The 21735-nt window shown below is 36.3% G+C and overlaps 1 protein-coding gene across 1 annotated transcript in view; it reads left to right on the top strand.

The window, feature by feature from the left end:
* mast2 (microtubule associated serine/threonine kinase 2) overlaps positions 1 to 21735 on the top strand; it is a 101695-nt gene that overhangs the window by 13933 nt on the left and 66027 nt on the right. The window contains 2 exon segments of the mRNA XM_043241361.1: positions 6356 to 6500; positions 6759 to 6904. Coding sequence (XP_043097296.1) covers positions 6356 to 6500; positions 6759 to 6904 — 291 coding nt within the window.

Genomic DNA, 21735 nt, shown 5'->3' with positions numbered 1-21735 from the left:
TTACGTACTCAGGTTTGCTAGAGATGATTAAGGATTGTCCAAGCCATCAGAGTAGATTTTTTTTTTTTTTTTTACTCATTACTCTTCTTTTAAATTTTGTGTCTGGATAAGTGAAGAAAGAGAAAGTAGAGGAACAAACATATTTGTTTTATAAACACATTTCCTTCTTTTTCAGAATGCACTTTCCTCGATTTTAGTTCTTTCCACAAAGGTTTAATTTTCAGCACCATGGCAGTTTTGATTGTTCTCGATCATCTTTCACTGTAGAGGACATGCTGCATTTGTACAGTTTTGTGTTTCTGCTGAGTGGGAAAATTAATTGGGTAGCATCACAAAGTGATTTTACTGTTTTAGTTTTCCCTTAAAGTCCTCTTATAACCTCTTATAAAGGTTCTTGTGCACAAATATTTGTAATTTAGTTTTATGAGGCCAATTTCCACCCTCTGGATAATAAATGACCTTTTTTTTTACTCACCACTTTACTCGTGTTTTAAAAGGCATCCGAATCCAAATCGTGTGTGTGTGTGTGTGTAGTTCTATAATTGGAAGATGGTCTGAGTAATAGATTTAAATGGATGTGTAAGTAGGAACTTCGTAGGATCGGGGGCAAAAATAAACATAACATTTGTAGAAGTCTTATCTACAATAAAATCTCTTATGCTTGGCATGAATTGTTACTGACATCATGTGAAAAATGAATAGCAGCTATCTTCTATTTGAAGTGTTTAGGCTGTGGTTGTGGACTCTGATCTGGTATATAGCACACTTCAATGCTTGGGCAAACAGAAAGGCCAGTAGCTTTTAGACCACAACATGGCAGGCTGCCCGGCAGAGTGAGAGTGTTTATGTTGGTATTCCTGAGGGACTGACTGGTTTTACGAGCTATTTTGTGTACCGCAGTGGATGCTGCTCTGACGGGTGGATGTAGCAGGAGGTTGTGGACTATTCCAGCTGTATGAGGGAAATCATTTATCATTTTGCACATATTCTTAAAGGTTAATTGCTATAAATTTTGGCTTGTGATAGCACATTGTCAGCGTCTTTCATATTTGCTGTTTGTTCAAGGAAATGTTGTACAGCAAGTGGCACCTATGTTTCTACAGAGCTTGTTGCAGTCTGTTTTGTCATTGGTATTCATAAGAACAGTTTTTTTTCCCCACGGGTGGGACCAGGAGTTAGATAGCAGAGTGGGTGGAAAGAAAAAGCCTGGATTATCTTAAAGCAAGAGTGAATCACTTTTAGACACAAATGTTTAGATTTCAAAATGCCCTGCCAGAACTGGTGGATTACAGATACGGACCTGTATTTCATTGAGGTTTATGAGTCAATGTTGAACTCCAACACACTGATGCTATAACCCAGTGAGCTATACAATGACACCTGAAAAAAATGGAAGCATTTCTTTTATTGTTTTGTTGCAAATAAAGTTTGCTACTAGGATTGTCGTAGCAGGTGAAAAAGCCATCACTCAAGTTTACTGAATTTCAATGTCAATTTCCCTTGTGACTAGTGCTTTGTTTCTTTAGAAAGTCAGGCATGAAAACCTCAAGCGAAATATGTTGGGTTGTAAGTAAGGGTTGGCTGTTACGAATGGGCTATAATGTCTTCATCAATGACCAAAACTGGGCACCTTGATAAATTTGGTAATTGATAATTTAAATTTAATTGAACTTAATTATGTATTGATTTTTTTTTTTTGTATTTAATTATTTTGTTTTATTATTGTCTTATTTTTGTTGTTTTATTTTCGTTCAGTTTTTTGTTCTGTTCCTGCTGGAATTTTAATTAATTTAGTGCCTTAATTAGCATTAGAGTTCAGATTCTCATTCAGATCATAACTAATTAAAATAAAAAAAAATGCAGTGTGACTATTAAGTAGAATTACTGCAAGACCGACAAGCAGGTGCTTTCCATTCCCTCCACCTCAGCTTTGTTTGTCAGCAGTCATGCTGCTGTGAGCAGACTAGCACAATCAATAATTTTAAAACCAGTCTGCAAACGTAGGTGTTGAATGGATAGCTACAAGATTTGATTTTAAGCATTCTCTCTGTAGAGATTCTTGCTTCTGATTGAGTTACTCTTGTTTTAATTTGTCTGTGTTGCACTGCTTTGTCTGTGGGTTAGCTCATGGTTTTCTATAACTAAGAAAAGCATGGCAACATTATACTTGGACCCTGAATCGAAGTCCTTACTGCTCTAATCCCAGCTTCTCCCTGGGCAAAGGTCCCGCTGGTGGCAATGGGACTGGAGTGTGACATCACAGGATCTAACCGATTAGTTCTGACAGGTTTGCGGTTGGCTTGTTTGGCTGTGGTTTGTTTGCCCATCAGGCTCGGGAGCTATAAGAATTGACTGCTGACTGCTCGCCCTGTCAAATCAAGTTCATTCAGCAGGAGTTTAGCTCTTTAAGTCTTTCACAGTGTTAATATTGAAGTCTAAGTGTTATATGTTGCTTTGTGCAATAAACACTTTGTACTACTTGTAGCACATGTTTTGTTTTGTGTGCAGCTCACACACTTTTCCCTTCTGTGGTTCTACAGTGTTGAGCACTGACCTTATGTGGTTGCATTGTGACAACTCTTATCCATCACATCCTGACCAAGGGCAGTCTGTGTCTCTTCTCTCTTTTACAAACAGTCACATTTCACAGTTCTGTCTGCATATAGGGCTGTAGTAGTGGTGCTTTTAAATGACAAATTTAGGAAGAATCTTTATTTTTTAATATTTTATTTATAACATAAAATATTAAATTAAAGCACTGTAGCATTATATTATATTATACCTCTGCTCTGACATTCTTATGTGATTTCTCTGTCCTTTTTTATTTCTATATTTTGCTCTGATCTTATATCCTCTATTGTGTGAATCTATTTAAATTTTTTTTTTAAAATAAGGTCAGACCCTATCAGTCATCTTCAGTGATTACCCAATGCATTTCTCTTTTTATCAGTGATCAGTGAGCTGTCTTCACTAGGCTGTTGATCCATTCTTAGTCATGTGCAGTGATCTGTCATTAGTTCGTCTGATTGGGTCTAAATGTAGAGAAATGCCTGGATGTAAGAGTGGGCTGGAGAGATTAATTAGAGGTGACCTCTGGAAAAACATCTGGGGAAGTGAAATTGGCCCTGCTACAAGTGCAGCGTGAGCTGGATATAAACATACAGTGTTCACTGGAGAGTCATTAAGGCCTTTAGATTCTGAGATCATGAGTTAACTGTGTAGTTTTCTCTTATTCTCTGTCAAAGCACGACTGACCAAACCAAGTAAGCAGCCAAGTATTCTGGTACAAACAGGGCTGTTTGTTCATCCAAAAATAACAAGTAGATTAATTTATATATATTCATATACTTACCTTTATGTTGTTGTAGAACCACGTTGCTATCTTTTTAGTTTTTGTTTAAACAACAACAAAATAAACCATATTAAAATAGTATTACAATAACCCTGCACAAAAACAAATTATAGTTGAGAGTAGTGGTGTGCGATTATGATGATTTTTGATCATTGATAATAATAAGTATCTGATTTTTGAGAAATATTGTAGAATCGTGCAGTTTTATTTTATCGTCTGCAGTTCTAATGCTTACATCTGAATATACTGTACAATGCGACATACATTCACATTAGTGTTAACTTGCACTGCACTTATTCACAATCACAAATCAACATTATTTGCCGGTTAAACATTTTATACGTGTGCTGTCCTGATGCACTTTTCCAGTGTGTTACACCTAAAGCGCACGCGTACTAATTACTGAACTAAGTTATGTATTGCATCTGATTGTCCTAATACTGTCAAAAACACATAGCGTTAAACAATCAAGAGAAAAACAGATGAGTGCCAAAATATTAGGTCTGTGCAGCTCTTAAAGGGACAGTGTAACACTTACACGTTGTCCCAAACCCGTATTATGCTCTATCTTGTTTTAACACAAAATAAGATATTCTAAATAACAGTAGCGGGTTCTCATTGAATATAATAATATAATGTTCAACAGAAGGGAAAAAAAAAACTCATTCAGGTTTAAAACGACCTGAGAGTGAGTGTGTGTGTGTGTGTGTATATATATATATGTATGTGCTGGAGGGAAAAGATTTTCAGAGAATAGCCAAAGAAAGTCATATAGGGTGCCTTTTTTTAAATGATACCTTTTAAGTGCACTTTCTGCTTTTTGCACAGTGGTTATTTAGCCATGAGCAAACATGCTTGAGGTTTTTTTTTTTTTTCTCTCCAGGTGTCAAATACAATAGTTAAGTTATTTCACATTCTTCCGTTTTTTTCCAAATGTAGTAATGATCTATTGACCTAAATGCTGATTGCTCATACCATCAAAACAGAGTTAATGTTTAAGCCTGCAATGCTTATACTGAGGCAGGTGAGATTGTCCCTCCCAGGCTCGTTTCTCACGTGTGTTCACCTGTGTCCCTGATCTTCAGCTGATTAGCCTCAGGACTCCACACTGATGTCATGGTCACCCAGCCCCCCATGCAACACGATGCCATCCTCACAGGCAGAACCTAACAACGGCTACATCTTGCAGCCTGTCATTGATAGAGTTTGCACTTGCTCACCTGTCTGTAGCCAGTTGGAGAAAATGAATAGTGTTGGTTGGAAATTTAGCTGCACTTGAGGAGCTAAGAGAATTTGATAGATGTAGCGATCTTAAGGATGGTAATTGGTGCCACTGAATGAACAGTAAATTAAAACCTCTATACATTAAAAACAAAGAAAGAGCAGTCAAACATGCGCAAGGTAAGGGATGCAAAGTATTTTTAGTGGTGTGAAGTATAAAATGCATTCTTTCTGTACTGCGTTGCTTGTGAAATGTATTTTACTCCTGTAATAGCAAAAGCAACCATTACTTCAATCTAACGTTTCACATAAAGTTTCAAATATGCTGATTTATTTTGTCATTCGTGAAAACGATGTGCAGCTTAGTATTTTTGTGAAAACTACGATGCATTTATTTTCAGCTTTTGCTGATAAATGCAAAGTGCAAATGGGCAGCATCTAATTTAAATAGAAATAGTTTGTTACATTATAATTGCGGTTACTGTCACTTTTGATCAGTTCAAAGCATTAGCAGAGTAGAAAAAACGACAATGGTAGTGAATGCATTTCAGTGTGATTTTGAAACTTGGTTACAACCTTTTGTTTTCTTTCATGGCCTTTTTTTTTTTGTCTCCAGTGGTCACTCATAGGATTGCATTTGGTTTGTTGTTTTACTGTGTGTATTTGAGAGAGAGAGAGAGAGAGTGAGTAAGTGACAACACTGACGTTTGTTTGCTTTGAGGCTTTTTAGTTTGGAGGCCTTGTGGTGTGGTTTTATGAGCGCTGCGCGTTTGATACAAACAGGCCTTCCAGATGTTTCTGGAATTTCGTGACACCACAGAGAGGATGTGACCAGCACAGTGCTCCTGCCAGGTTTCCATGGCAACGTCTGTTTCCCATCCTGACGAAGAACACAGGGAGTATGAATGAATCTGCAGGCGCCTTAAATAAATTTATTTGGCTGGCAGTCTGGGTCTGTATTTCTTACCTCTTAAATTTGATTGTTCTGTTTTCCTGTCATCATAATTTTCGTGCTGATGACAGCTTTGCATTGCTGTTGTCTTTTTGTGGCTTGTTAATGTGCTGCAAGCAAAATACAGGCCAAAAGAATAACTGTTGCAGGTGTCTTGGCTAGGGATGGGAATTTAAAGACATCTTTTTATTTAATTATTTTCTTTGACACGCGTGCTTGTTCTTATTGATTGTTCTGCTGTGCAAAAGCAAAACATTATTGTATTTCCTTTATTGATTACATATTTTACTTTTGAAAATGAGGCCGCCTAGTATATTTCCTTTACATTTCATTATGATAATTATGTGTAGAATACTCGTAAAGCAGCATCCAAACCTGGATGGCTCTTGTTTCCATTTCACAAATTTTGTCTTAAATGGAGAAGCAATCGAATTGTACTTCTAACTACATGAATACACTACACTACACTAACTACACACCTGTGATTATGTGCGCAAATAGCATAGTTTGTCAGTGTGCTATGTTTCTGTTTATTAAATGAAGCTCTATTTGAAAACTTGTGAACTGTCTTTACTGACTGGATGCACATGACTATCACATGCAATATATCATGCAGTCCTAATTCTGTGCTACAATGTGGATGGTATCACTGCAAACACTTTCTAAATCAATTTTATTGCTTTTGTGTTGACTCTGTGAACTTAGTGACAACCGTACATCGTCTCATTTCAAGGTTTAGTAGTCTCTTATTTGGCATTTCATAGTACAGATGTGTACTTGATTGTCATTTGGAAAGAGAACAACCTCCTAATCTATATGTGTTTCAGCAGGAGCTGCCGGCGCCACCTCCCCTGCTGTTCAGGAAGCTGAGTAACCCCGACCTGTCTCCTGCCGCAGGAAAGACCAAACTGCAGCGGCAGCTTAGTCAGGATGACACCAGAGCCCGGCGTAGCAGTATGGCCGGCATCCTCACCGGTGAGATTCCCCTTGCCCACCTGTCCATTTCACTTTTAAAAACTCTAAAACCTGATGATCGTGTTCTGCAACGTGATTTGAGCACACTGTGTGCTTTATCGGAAGCAAGTGATCTACAAAGTCTACAGAATTTGGTTTATGTTACATAAAAGCTGTCATAGAGAATCTGTGGCTCGACTTTGATTTGGTTTTGACCACAGACACGCATACAAAACAAGAAACACCTGTCCTTAAATCTGTTTCTTTGGTGTGCTGCAGGAAAGCAGCTTCTGCCTCTGTCCAGCAGCATGCACGGTGGAGTGAGTCAGCTGGCCTGGCAGCAGCACACAGGAGAACCCAATAACTTGGTCCGCATGAGGAGTCAATCCTTTGGCCAGTCTGCCCCCTCTCTCACTGCGGGACTGGTGAGTAGATGTTCACCGCGCATGCGCATGGACCCTCTCTATCCATTTCCAGCACAAGCAGGGTCCAAAACCTGACAAATGCAAGTAAAAGTGTTGAGAAACTGCAGCATAATACTTGGTGTAAATCAGATTTGTAAGAATGATAGTCTCACCATCGGTGTAAAAATCCCTGTGATGCACAGGCTGGTTCTTTTATAGATTTTGTTTATCAGTTGTGCTAAAATAACGCTGGTGGCAAAAGTAGTACATTTTAAATAACTTGCTGATGAATGAATAGGGTACAGTAGCTCATAGGTGCAAACTCAGTGCTTATGAAGTACCTCTAAGGCAGATCATATTGTCGCAGAAATTTTAGTATTGATCTTGTTTAGTTTCATTGTATGTTTGAGGAAATGCAAAGGCAGTTTGATGTTAGGTGTGGCTGTGTGAGTTTATGGTGGCTTAGAAGTAAAGAAAGTATTAGTGTCAATTATAGCAATATACTTTTATCTGATGAGGTGTTGTACCTGCTATATGTGCAGAAGATGTGTTTGCAGTCATTTTGTTGTGCAATCGAAAGCCTAGTGCCATAGCTACATCTGCTGTCCGAGGCTAGTACTACACCAATAAATAGGGAATAAATTGAAAACAGGGAAATAGCAAAAGGGAAGTCCAATGATTTGGTTTTATGTTAATAAAAAAGATTCAACACATATAATTATATATAAAATAATGTATAATTAATGTGAGTGTAATCTTATTATTAATTGATCTACAGTTTCCAGTTTCTTTTGTTGCATGCTGGACCTTTTTAAGGACTGTATAATAAGATTTTTAGATTTAAGTCCACTACTAATTTGCTTTTGTGTTTGTGTGGATTTTCTTTATGCTCCTCTTGTTTGCAGAACCCGAGGAAAGCCTTGTACGTAATGCAGAGTTCTGTAATGCGCATGGGTGTTTCTAACCATGAGGTGGCAGCATTGCCCACTGATGTAAAACTAAACGGTACATCTTGAATGGATAAAGTGTTAAACATGGTCTGTGTCATTATCAGCCCTTATGTTTATGGATGAATAATGTACTCAGCTTTGCAGTGTAGCGCACTGTCCTAATAAAGTAGTAATTAATGTACCAGTGATGCAGCAGACCCTATTTAAAAGGCCTTGTCTGTTGAAAGAGAAGCCATGAACACTAATTGCTGCTTATTAAGTGTTATATGCCAGCAAACAGTAGCATGCTGATATTAAGATGTTTTGGTCCGCAACTTGCAAGACTACTCCTTTTATAGGGTGTACCAGTATGCTGGATAAAATATAGTTAGTTTGTGCCTTTTAAAAGAACTGCAGCAACCAGCTCAACTGTAATTTAAAGGCCTGTTGATCTGAATTCATCACTGTTTTATATGACACATAGTCTTTGGATGATAAATTCTTGTGCTCATCAAGTAAGCGGTATCATAAATATGAGATTCATGATGATGCAGCTGAATATCAGGTTATAAAAGGAAATTATTATTTTAATGTTTGCAATCTATTTTAACAATCAACTTCAAATAGATGCTTTTTAAAAAAAAAAAAAAAAAATGTTTTGTAGACTTACTATGGTTAATGGAGTTGACAATCAAAGCACAGTTAAAAAATATTATTTTTATTTTTACAAAAAACAATCGAACTGCATCAAGAAGACCTGTGATAACCCTCGAAGGAGTATAGGTTAGTTGTACCACACAGTAACTGTGGAAAGGTTCAAAATGACTCGCTTATATACTTGAATTTCACATTCAGAGTATTATTTAAATTATTTCAAATATCAGTATTCAAAAGACAATGGGCGCTTTTAGAAAAAAAAAATCCTATAAAATGTTCAAATTAGTTTAAACTTATTGGAAAAGATGAATTTCTGTCAGTGTGAACTGATCATTACACAAGTATTATCGCAAGTATGAAATCTTATCATAGTATCAATATTTGATACTACTCTAATGGTATACATCACAAATAGCTATTAATAATTTTCTTGTGGGAAATAATTTTATAAATGATCTGTTGGGGCAATCCAGTGCATTATATACATTACAGATTACAGAAGTTACTTGATCTTGTTTGATGATTTTTCTCTCTTTATTTGGGACTTGATTGACACCAACTAAAATATTTCATTATCCATAGCAAATGAAAGAGTCTTATTATCAGGTCCTGCTCTGCATTTTCATTTCTGCCCACTCATATCCAAACATATTTAACAGGATATAAATCTTTAGGGTTGACACATTTATGGGTAAAGCTACCGAGCTTTGCAAGTATGAAGTTATTTTTCTCTTTTCATTCATAGATTAATGTGGTAAAGGAAATGACCCTTGAAGGATTGGTTTATCCTGTGGTGATGCAGTTCATAATCCTCAGGTCCAGGCTGTGAGGGCTGGGGTGCTGCTTCTTTGCAGCTTCATTGTATGAGATGTGGGAGAGACCTAGATGAGGGAATGGAGTGACTTAAAGGGAACCATGCAGGACAGGCAGATGGTGTTTACCTTTAATCCAACTACATGCATGGAGTGGTGTGGGCGGGGCGATTTTTGTTACGTGAACCATAGCTGATTATGCATTCTGATTGGTTTGCATAAGATTTATTTTTCTGCCAACAAGTTACCCACAAGGGGCAGACAAGGTGCTGAAAATAGCATTACTCATTGAGTTTAGGGATTATTTAACTTGTTACCTATATAAGTGATCAGGCTTGAATCTAGGACATGATAAAACGATTAAACAATTACATTTACACTGAAGGGAGGACTAGAACCATTTGTTACATATCAACATGTGCATAATTATGTGCAGTACGTATAATTGTGCAAGTTGTTTAATTCTTACATTGTCATTTGGCTATACATTGGCCACTGATGCCTGTTCAGATGTTTTAATGGCACACCTTCAGGGAAGAAAAAGGTTATTTTGTTTTCGTCCTTTGGTGCTCAGTCTAAATTGAGATGGCAGTGAGGCTGGAATAAGTCAACAGTGGCATTAACATACTGTGATATTTGCATAATATTTGCATATATGCTGGGGGAAAAGACAAGGTTGTTCTAGCGATATTGTTATTCATTCCCGTTTCTTATTTTTTGTCTATGTTATTGAAGTTCTAGCCTAATGTTCAAATATTACATTAAGATTTAACAGCTGGTCTGCTATAGAAATCTAAAATTGTATTTTATCAGCTAAAAAAGAATGGAAAAAGAAGCAGATTCCTAGTTGAAGTGCCTTTTGTACAGAGGATACCAGACTTAAATTGTGCAGTGGTTGTATATTTTAAATGGTGATTTGTTTTCCCTCCCAGGGAATCTGGTCTTTAGTGTGGTTAATGGAGCTTTTATAGGCAGTTGGAGACCCACATAAGTAGCTGCGGCTCTCATGAATACACAGTCAATCCTTTGTCACGTAATCTTTTAATGGGAGAGTGAAATCTGTTTCCATCCTTTAAAAATTTCAGCTTTGCCCTATACCTCTTTCTTGATCGATTTGTTTTTGAAAAATGTTACCCAGAGGCAATAGGCTTTAACGGACACAAAGAAGACAAAGGAAAACTCCAGACCAGTATGTTCACTCATCTCCGATCATCGAGGTCACAAACAGCTGAAGTGAGTGACTATGTACTGGATTAAATATTCAAAAGGCAATTATGAATAATTACTTGAAAGAGACCCTCAACTGTGCTGCCTACCAACCCAAGGTGACGACACTCATGGCAGCAGTAGAGGCTGCTGGGATGTTACTCTTTTTGTTTCTGTGCTGTTTACCCACTCTGCTTGTTTTCTTTATCTAGATATGACAGTTGTTTTTGCTTTCTGCTTTGCACCTTCTTTTTCTGTCTTCGGGCTTTTAATCTGATGTTCCTTGCATTTGGCCCAGATCCTGATTGTGATCTATGACGGAAAATAATAAAACCACATTGAGCTGTTTACCTGGAGGGAAGCATCTTTTAACACTTTATTTTTTAATTTTGATTTATTTATTTATTTGTGTATCTCTGATCTAAATCTATCATATATTATGGGCAGAAAGAACACAGAAAAGTTTATTACAAGAGCTAGCGTTGACATTTCAACTGTCATTCAAATAAGCATCAAGAAATTTGTGGTCTTATCCATCAAGAAATGAATAGTGCTCCTTTGAAAAACTGTTAGAATCTGTAACACGGGACTAATAATTATTTACACTAACAATTTATTACAGTTGGTTCTGTATCCACACTATTAACAGATTTGGCACTAAATGTAATGTGGGACATTTTTGACAGCGCCTGAGAACAAATGCAAACTATTGTCTTGCACTGTATTTAATTTGCTGTTGTGTCATATTTACTATGTACAACAAAATGACAAATGATGACCACTGTTCACAGATCTACCAGATTGTTGACTGCATTGTTGTTTGTTTATCTGTATTAATGTTTTAAAAATGCCATAATTACAGTATCAAGATACTGCTATTTTACACATTTTAAAATTGTTTTCCAAATAATTTTCAAATATTTTTTTAACAATTTTAATATGTAAAATGTTTTCTCAAAAAACAGTAAATTCAATCAAAAATCCATCCAAAAGCAAAAATACTGAAACTGTAAAACTCCATCGACCCTGTCACCACAGGGAGCGGTGCTGACTCTTCAAGGTTACGTATTTAATAGCCAGTGAAGAGAGAGACCGACATGCATCCTAAACACAGTGTTACTTTTCTTTTTACTGCCCTTGATAACTTCACCTGTCGAGCCAGCAGGACACATTCATAATTCATCTCTGAAAGTAGACTGGGTGTACCTGCTTGTGCCTGGAGTCAGAACCTGAGGATAGTTACACTTAGCCTATATCCTGCAGAATGCATTAAGGCTAAAACAGTGTTGCAGCATGGTCCTCAAAGAGAAGATACAGTTAAAAATCCCAAATGTCTGCTGTCGGTCTTATGTAAGGGCCTCACAGGAGAGAGTGTATCCTAAACTGACACAGTTTTCCTAACCACTCATTATTTATGTACTGGAAAAAGAGAGCAATGTAGCATTTTCATTCTAATTTTCTTATTTAGGCCTTGTTTAGGCCTGAAATGATTATGCAGATGCTAATGCATTGCAAGTACCAACAGTGCATGCATTTTCTGGGAATCAAACCCAGTGTTGCTAGTGCCATGATGTACTGTCATTTTTATCATGCCAATTGTTTTTATTTATTTATTTTTTTTTTTTAAGGAATACCACAGCTGTTGTAGTTTTTGTCCCTGGAGTTATCAACTGTTTAAAGTAGAAACCCTTTTTGATTAAACAGACAATCTGATTTATTAATGAGCTTTCATTTGTGCATCTCTCAAAAATGTTTAGCCCTTTTTTGGCATGGTGTTCTCATAAAGTCATCTCCGCGTGTTTAAAAGGCAAAATGACAGGCTTTTTTAAGCTGATGTTTTGAAAATGCACATGCAATGGTCCCTTTTTCAAAAAAATGAGCTTGATTTCTTACGTCCTCTTTTTTTCTCACCGGCTCTGCTGTCATCACCTCCTCTTGCTGTATTTTTTTTCTGTCTAACATGTTCTTATCCTCGTTTGTCAAAGCTGTGACCTTTTAAAACTCACACAGGGGCTGGATTCAAACTTTAATTGGTCAGAATATGACAAGTTCTGGAGCTGAAACGACCGCATGACCTCGTAATTATGAACCGGTTCTGAATACTGTTAGTCATTAATATCTGTGCTTTCAAATGCAGGCTTATACTGTATGTCTATTATGAGTTATTTTGCTGAATTCATTTTAAGGTGCATAATTGAGACTGTCGATACTGGCTGTTCCTTTCAAATGAGCTGATCCAAATTTGGTTAATTACCCAGGTCTCCACAGGACTCATACAGCCCTTTTGTCTGTCTTCCTCCCCATGGTGAGATTCTGGTTGACTGAGTCCAGATAGCAATTACGATGCATATAAAAAATTAAACGTGTCTGCTTGAGATCAGTGCACATTTGGAGCACAGAGTCAATAAACACAGCACAACATTGCTCTTGGCTTCCGGCAAGTCATTTTCCTAAAATAATTGGCCGACAAGGTTTTTCGCTTTGTTTTTGCAAGCTCTCTTGTTTCTGTTTTGCTTATTCCCATGTCTGTTCCTAAAGGAATATGAGCACCAGTGCTGGTGGAAGGCTTAAACGAGTCATATTCCTAAAGGAAACCCTTTCCTCTTTGTGTTTTGAAGCTAAGCAAGAGTACAAGAGACTTTCATCCTTTGTGCTGTGAATTTGGATTCATATTTTCTGCAGGTGCCTTAATTAACAATATGGGGATTGAATTTTGTGCTCTTTGGCTCTTTTGCCACTGCATGAGTGTTACTGACAGACTCTCAGATTGACAGGTATAAATAATAAGGCATAAAATTCAACCTTTGTTCACTGTGAAGTCCCAGTGGTATGTGGTTTTTAAACTTTTCACAAATTTTAAAAGTTGAAGAGTGTAATAGTTTTTGAAAAGTTTTTTATTTTCATTTCCAGCTTAATATGTGGATATGACTACTAGCTATACTTAGCAACACTAATTAAGTTTTTTTTTTTTTTAAATGTTATAAATAAAAATGCAAAAAGTAACATTTGTCTACACATTGACATATACAAGTATGGAGTCAGTAAGATTTTCTTTTGAGTAAATAAGTAGTTCAAATTTTTTGTAATAGTTGACCATTAGACTAACATTAACTTTTAATTTGTTAATAATTAGTTAACAATTAAATGTATTGTTACAAAAGATTTAATTTTTTTTTCCTTTTAAACTTTCTATTCATCCAATAATTGGTTTTCATAAAACATTAAGCAATACAGCCCTTTTCAGTATTGATATTGAACAATGGAACAACATTCAAATAGAAAATAGTTATTTTAAATTGTGATAATATTTAACAATATACAGGTTTTGCTCTATTTTAAAATTTGCTATATTCTGTAATTTAATTTTAAACATTTCAAAATTACTACCAACCACAAACATTTACATGTATGTGTGTGTGTGTGTGTGTTTATTTATTTATTCATTTATTTATTTATGACACAGTCATAATAAGGTTACAATCCCACACCAGCCTAAATATCATACTCTCTTTATCTCTTTCCCCTGACTAGGTGCTAGTTCTAGGGTATCTTGTTTTGTCAGTTTTGAAATTAGTTTGAGATGGAAATAGCTATCGTTTCTCTCAAGAGGCTTAACAAGTGCAATGAGCCAGACTTTCATAGTATGTTCTTTCCATCTCTCTAGTATTGTTGTTGTACAATTCTCATCGTTTTTGCCAATATTACAACCTTGTTACTTTGAATTCATGCATTTAGAGTATGAGGATCAATTAGCGTGCGGTTCAATTAAAATAAGTGTTGTATAATGTGTTTATGTGCTCTAATAGCATGCTTGATATGGTTTTTGAGAGAGCTTGATTTGAAATGCATTAGCTGGGTGCTCAGGGAGGCTGTTTAATTGCTGTCAGTGGTGGACTGTATTTCTGCCTTAAGGCAAGCACCGATGTCTGGTTCAGCTCACCTGCTGATCTCACAACCCATCTGTTCAAGGACCTGCGTATTTACTACATGCACAGTGTTTCATACCGTGTACACAGTTCACATTCTTGTGATAAAGGGCTTGACTATATGGTCTGTGTGTTTGTCTGCTTTCAAAGTATGCAGCTGTCTTGTAAATATGCATAAATCTATTAGCATTTGTTACACAGGCTCTTTGCCTTAGAGGTGGTTTTCCTGCATAAAGCAGACAATGTTGGCACATAATTGTCTGTGCCTAAGGCTTTGGCTTGATGGGGTTTTGTTAACCTTTGGCTGGCTAGATGATATCTCTGTACGTCTGAACCCACTGGCATTTCTGTTCGCCTGCATCTTTATTTGTTGTTTATTGACACTGTATTTATGTCTCACCTTTTTGTGCAGATCTTGTTTAAATAGTGTAATTTAACAGTTAGCGGAGACTTTGAATCTTAAACAGCTGTTTTGTTAGAAATACAATATTCTGTCAATTGTTAAAGGTTGCATATCATGAAAATAATTTTTCCCACGTTTAAGGGCTCTAAATATGTTTCCAGAAAGACTTTTTACTGTGAACACAATTTTTTTTCTTGGCATTTCCAAATGAAATCTTGACTGTTATTAAAAGGTCTCTATATCATGCTATTTCTTCTTAGTTGTTTAAATGATTTTGATTCTGTCAATCTGACTTGTATGAAAGCACATGCACTTTATTTCTCCTGCATTTCATTTATCTTTGTTGGTGCCTGCCTGCGCTCTGGCATCAGGTGCTTATTTGAGGTCAACTCTACCTGAATGCCATTTCACTCATAGATCAGATCTATTTCTTCAGCCAACACTGCCATGGATAAAAGCCACGTGGGGTTGCCGTGGAAACTGTCAGGGCTGTTATGAATGTTGTCTCTTTGTGAATTGATTCACATTTCCATTTTTTTTTCTCTGTTGCTCTTTGTGTCACTCTCAGTTACAATCAGTTGCGATATTTGAGAGTTGAGACTTATTTATTTATTTAAACTGATTGAATCCTCTGTCTGGCCGCATCCAGCCTTGACTTTATAAACAGCATCTGCATTTACATAGTTCCAGGTAGTTACATCAACATGGATATTCATTTTTGTGACTATTGCAGAGTGAATGAGAAAACCGACTCGTATTTGTTGAATGAATGCCACAGCAAGTGACCTTTATCCAAAATCTATACTATGTGTTGACTGTATGATAATATAATGGTTCTGATAATACTATTTTCAGTGATTTTTATTTTTTTTTAATGTTTGCTTTTACTTTTCTAAATCCTACGGAAGAGAGAAAATGAGGTTTCTAATCATACTGCTGACCCTGTTGTTTTCTTCTTTCAGCTGAGACACTCTCATTCATTATTCATTATGGTTTTTGGAGCGTAGATCCAAATATGAGCTTAAATATACTGAGACAGTGTCCAGCTTCTTCCCTATTTGATCAGATGCTCTCAAACAGGATGTGATGGTCCAGAAAAACAGTTATTGAGTTTGTACAGCGATTGATTGAGTCAAGTCTGGATCAGCCAGAGAGGAACTGATGTCTCCCTTTTAATTAACACGCTTGTAGCTTCAGACGATCTGTCAATACAGCCGCCAGCCCTGTGCCTCATTGAACGTCACTGGAAGACTGTGTAAATAAGCTCGCCCCATTGGGACAAATGGTTTGATATTTGTAATCTGCACAATAAATGGTGCCATTGCATTTGATGTCAGTCCCATGTTACTCACTGCTGGTTTAATTTAGATGTATGGAAGCAGATCTGCGGTTGGTTGTAATGATAGAGGCGCCTCATGAAAGTCTGGTCCATTAACTAGCGTCCAGCGCTATGGAGTCTGACACTTTTAAAGCCAAGATATGTGAACCCAATGCCTAACCAAGAAATAACAAACATTGAGGCAAACAAGCTCCACTTTTTCATTTGCAACCCTCCAGATGTTTATGCACAAACATAATTCTGCTATTAGGCTTTTTAGCTGTAAAAAAAAGTGCTGCATTGAAAATGTTGCAGTAAGGAATAAAAGCATCTCTGAAGCTTTTCTCTGGAGAACCATAAAAAGAGGGAAAATAATGTTATAATGACAGAGTTGGTTGTGTTGCTCCATCTTCTATAATGAGGCAGGAGGATGAAAGAGATCGTCTGTCACCAGGCTGCAGTATATTCAGAAACTAATCAGTAATTTTGTGATTACGTTTTTGTGATTCTAATGAAACATATTTTTTGTTGACTGACTGCGGGGTCAAGAACATTTAACACAATGTTTTTGTACAGCAAAAACCTCAGTAACTGTGAAAATGCTTGGTGCTTCTATATCAACGTTGCGTGTGTGGGAGTTTTAGTTTTCCTTGTCATTTATCTGTAGATGTGATTTATACTTAAATGAGTTTTAATTAAGAGAGAGCTATTAAGCATCCAATATAATGACATCACACTTTGTCTTGATTCACTTCTATTGGTTGTCTGTCAAGATAGTTCTTGTGCTAAAAGCCACCTCATTTATCATATTAATGGTGAACCCCCGCCAGCTTCCCGTAAATGCACAACTTTTTGGCTGAAATATCTCACAAGGCATTTTTGCCTTGATAGAAATGTCAGATTTTTTCAGCAGATTGTTTCCCAGGGCCCTTCTTTTACAACGTCTATTAATGCTGCCAAATAATTTGATGTGATTTGTTTTTTTTATTCATGCCCACCTACAGCAATACAGGTGTAAACCTAATATATTTTCAGTGTTCAGTTGAGTTGTCTGTTTGGCATTTAATTTTTTTCCTTATTTTTAGTCTGTGTATAGAATTGATGCCTAGAGAATAATCTATACTCTATTGATTCCTTTGTAGACTCTGTATTATTTGTACATCTGATATATTACCTTTCTCCTCCTTTCTTCCCATCCCTGTGATCTTGACCCATCACAGACTTCCCAGTGTGGATATTTGAGCTTTATTGATCTTTTCATCCTCTGAGATCCTATTACCTTCTCTGTGTGTGTGTGTGCGCGCGCGTGTGTGTGTGTGTGTGTGTGTGTGTATGTGTGTGTGTGTGTGTGTGTGTGTGTGTGTGTGTGTGTGTGTGTGTGTGTGTGTGTGTGTGTGTGTGTGTATTAGGGTTTTTTCGATACTGGTGCCAAATCGATAGGGTTCCGATGCCTGAAGCGATACTTACATATGACATATATATATATATATATATATATATATATACTATCTGCTGTTGTCAGACAAGTGTAAGTACTGCATTCACTTGCTCCTCTGATGCTCTTGTGTCTCAAGACACAGCCGGAATGTGAAAATCACATGCGATACCACAAATATTTGTTGGGTTTGTCTTTTAGGCATGGCATCGAAAACTGTGTAGTGATTCGGTTTTATACATAACAGGTTACTTTGGTAGTGACCATACTGGTTCCGATTTCAGTACCCAACCCTAGTATGTGTGTATTGTTTTGTATTGTATTGTATATGTGTATTTTATATTACATTTTATTTACAAAAAAATTCATTAAACTGTTCTCCGCCAATCTATCAGTGTCCTACAGGCTGCTATTGACTCACGCTCTAAGCCATTAATAATTATTGCATTTTCTCCTCTGCTGCAAATTTAATGTGGATGCAGTTTCCTGCCAGTGAGGGTTTTCGGCCCTCCAGACATTCATTTAGAGGTGTTGGTTTTCCTGCCTCTGTCTGGCTAGCACCCTGAGACACTGAATTCTTCAGTCGAGAGATGTTTTTTAAGCTTTGAGGGTACACACATTCTTGTACTTTTGCTTAACTTGAGAGGTCAGCTGTGGAGTTTACCTGAGGTGAGTATCATATGGTTATTTGTAAAAAAACAAACAAAAAAATATTTTTATTTCAACTTGGAAAAATATAAACGTTTTATTTTGCCATGGTTCCTGGTGAACTACTCCACTGTTGTTATTTTTTTTCATATTTGTATAATTCTATTTAATTATATAATATATTTATATTAAACTTTTTCATATACATTTGTTCTATTTATTTTCTATGTAAATGTTAATCAGGATAATATGCAGTTGACTGTTTATCATCTCAAAATGCAAAAAAAATAAAATCAAGTTTTTGTTTAGAAGAAAGAATAACATGAACGTGAGTAAATAACGTTGTTGTTTTTTTTTACTATTTAAAATTTTAAAGGGGTTAATCGAGTATTTAAGTGTTAATCTAGTTAAAAGCAGTATATGCAGTTAATGATTACTGTTAATAATTAAAATCTGTCATTATTTCTGTGGGAGTAAGAGTATATTAAGTTGAACTCCTTTAACAGCAGTGCTGTGTAGGATCACTCACTCAAGGTAGCAAACTCAATTTATCATTAACAAATGGCAGCTGCTATCATTCCCACTGCCTCCATGCATTTGGTAGTCAGTAGGTGAATAAGTTGTCTTTATTTCACGAGCTGTGATAAATGAGCCTTTCTGATGGTGGATGAAGTCTGTTATTGATGGTCTGACTGGATGCTTACCAAACCCAAGAACATCCTTGAAGAAAGTGCTTAGCAAGTGATACGACTCCCATTGCGGGTTTGAATGCAGTAAAACCATCATGTTTTTTAATAGGTACAAGATAGGAAAAATGATGCAACTGACTGAACTTGCAACATGCACTCTTCAAACGCATCGAAACTTTTCAGAACAACCTCAGTGTGAACCAAGCAGATGTGAATCCAGAAAAATCAGGCTACAGTTGCTCACATATGTTTCTCACTATTATTTTTAAAGTAAATGAATATTTAGCTAAATAATGTGGTTATCATTTGCTTTTCCACAGATGTTTTTTTGCTACCTGTATGTTTCTGAATCAGCTTTTCCAGCGTAGTGGGTTCTTTTTAAGAAGAGAGAGCACTGCTCCAAACCTTTATCTCATAAACATGATAATCTCTCCCTTTATGACAATGCTTTTTGGAAACAGAATTTGTAAGTAGTCGTGAAAAAGTAGGCTAAACCTAATTTAATTTTTTTTGTGCTGTTTGATTGTGCTTTTACTGGCAACACTTCAGAAATGTCTTCATATTATAATGTCTTTTTTTGTCTTTTTTTACCAACAAGCCATCTTTGTAAATGATTTATTGCATTTTTTTAATAACCTCTGCCATACTTTTTCCTGCTTGCCTGAGGGAGCAGGCTGACAACTTTGTAGCTGAATGACTAGACATTCAGTAGTGATGAAAAAGTAGAGAGGGAGGGAAATAAAAAGGTTTATCACAGGAGCTCCTATCTTGATGTTCTCTCTGATTCTAGAAAATGCCTGCATCATTGTGGTGCTAGAGGAAGCCTGTTTGTTTAGTTGTGCACATGACGGAAGGAGGTTATTAAATATGAAACGTGTAATATGAGCTTTCAGACAGCCCAGTTTCTCAATTGTATTTTTTCCCAAATGCACTATTCTTATTTTCACCAAGTCTGCATTTATTTGATCAAAAAATTTAATTATTCTGAAAGAATATTACAATTTAATTATTTTATATATTTTAAAATACTTATTTTTAAAATACTAATTTTTAGCAGCTATTACTCCAGTCATTAACATCCAATTACTTATTATAAATCAGTCTAATTTAGTACAGAACACAGGGTTCTTTGTTGAAAAGGTTAAAAGTAGCACATTTATAAATCATATTTAAAAAATTTTTGTAACATTTATAAAAGTTCTCAAACATTACTAACGTCAAACTTTTTAATGTGTCCAAATATGCAGTATTTTTAAAAGCGGTAAGTAAACAAACAAAAAATCAAGTTCAGCAAATTCAGAATTTTCTGTGGCTCATTATTTCAAATCTTTTTTTTTTTCACCCCCAAGTAGGTTCATAGGAAATGTTTTTTTATTTGGGGTATTTCATTAGTTTACGGATTTAATGCAGGAATACAGTTTTCAACAAATTTGATCAGTTCTTCATAAACACTCATGTTTAGCACACACTCATGCACGATTTGCAAAACGCAGCTCACCAACTTAAAAAGATGGCTTGTGTGGGGTTTTTTGGCCTGAAGCTTGCTCAGCACTTCATTATTATGTGCCCCTGACGATGCTGTTTCTTGGAAGCAGCCTGTGCCTGCTTTCCACAGATACTTTGGGACATGACCCTCTCTTTTGAGCCCTCTACTGCAGTCTGATCAGCTCTCTAATCAGAACCTGCCCTCAATGGCCCCTCATCACTATGAAACTGCTTAAGTGGCATCAGATGACATCTGGTTTTGTTTGAACATCTTTGACATTCAAATGTGTGTGATTCAGTGCATTGGCAGTCTAGATTTAATAGCACACGATTTCACTTTCCTTTCTTGCATTTTACCTACAGCTCAAGTTCTCATTCACCTGTTTGCTTTTAAACGAAGCCAACGACCTGCTTGTAATGTTGTATGTCTTTTTAAATGAGAGAATTTACTAAATGCTAATGAAGAGCCTTCAAGTTGATGCCTGTGTTTTCATCATTAATTTATGGTTTAGTTCTCATAGGCACACCCAATTATAATCCTGGCGGCTCTGGAATAAGATTTGATTTTACAGAAATGTTTTCCTGTAGCTAGATGTTGCATCAAATTATTTTTTGCTTCCCTCTTTCCCTCGGGTAGGTCTAAATGTTTTTGTTTGCAGTATCTATCACAGATTTTTAATGGTGCACTAGATTAATGGCATCCATTTCTGCTGTCAGGTTTGCTTTTAGCCCTCTCTGACTCCCTCATTACGTGCCCAGCGAAAGGCACAGGAACATCACTCCATGACTCGATGAGAAATGTAGTTCACAAACACCCTGACTCGTTTACATGTAATTTAAAGTGTGGCAGAAGAAAATGCTGTGATTTCATTGTGTACGTGCACATGCGTTGCAGCTTGATGTGAATGGGATTTCATGGTAATACTTTTTTTTTCCAGATATTGATGCTGATGTTGGTAACACTTTAATTCATGGATACACATATTAGTTGTTCATTAGCATGCATATTACTAGAATATTATCCATTTATTAGAGCTATTTAAGCACATATTAATACCCTATTCTGCATTAGCTTATTCTACATCATTATTCCTACCCAATACCTAAACTTAACAACTACCTTACTAACTATCAATTAGCATCAAATTAAGAATTTATTGAGGGAGAGATCGTAAGTTTTACCTATTGTCATATACTTGTGCCCTAAGCATGCAACCTTATGAATTCATACCATTAGTCAGTCTCATGACCTCTTCAGATCAATAATAGTGAACGTGCTGTCTGTTTTTCTAGAATCATGCATAGATCAATAGGATTTTCTGCTGTGTCCCTCAGGACTGAAGC

Source organism: Puntigrus tetrazona, chromosome 6 (assembly GCF_018831695.1).
Source record: "Puntigrus tetrazona isolate hp1 chromosome 6, ASM1883169v1, whole genome shotgun sequence".
In the NCBI taxonomy this organism is placed as follows: domain Eukaryota; kingdom Metazoa; phylum Chordata; class Actinopteri; order Cypriniformes; family Cyprinidae; genus Puntigrus; species Puntigrus tetrazona.
Note: the sequence above shows the minus strand (reverse complement) of the source record. Positions and strands in the feature narration are given on the sequence as shown.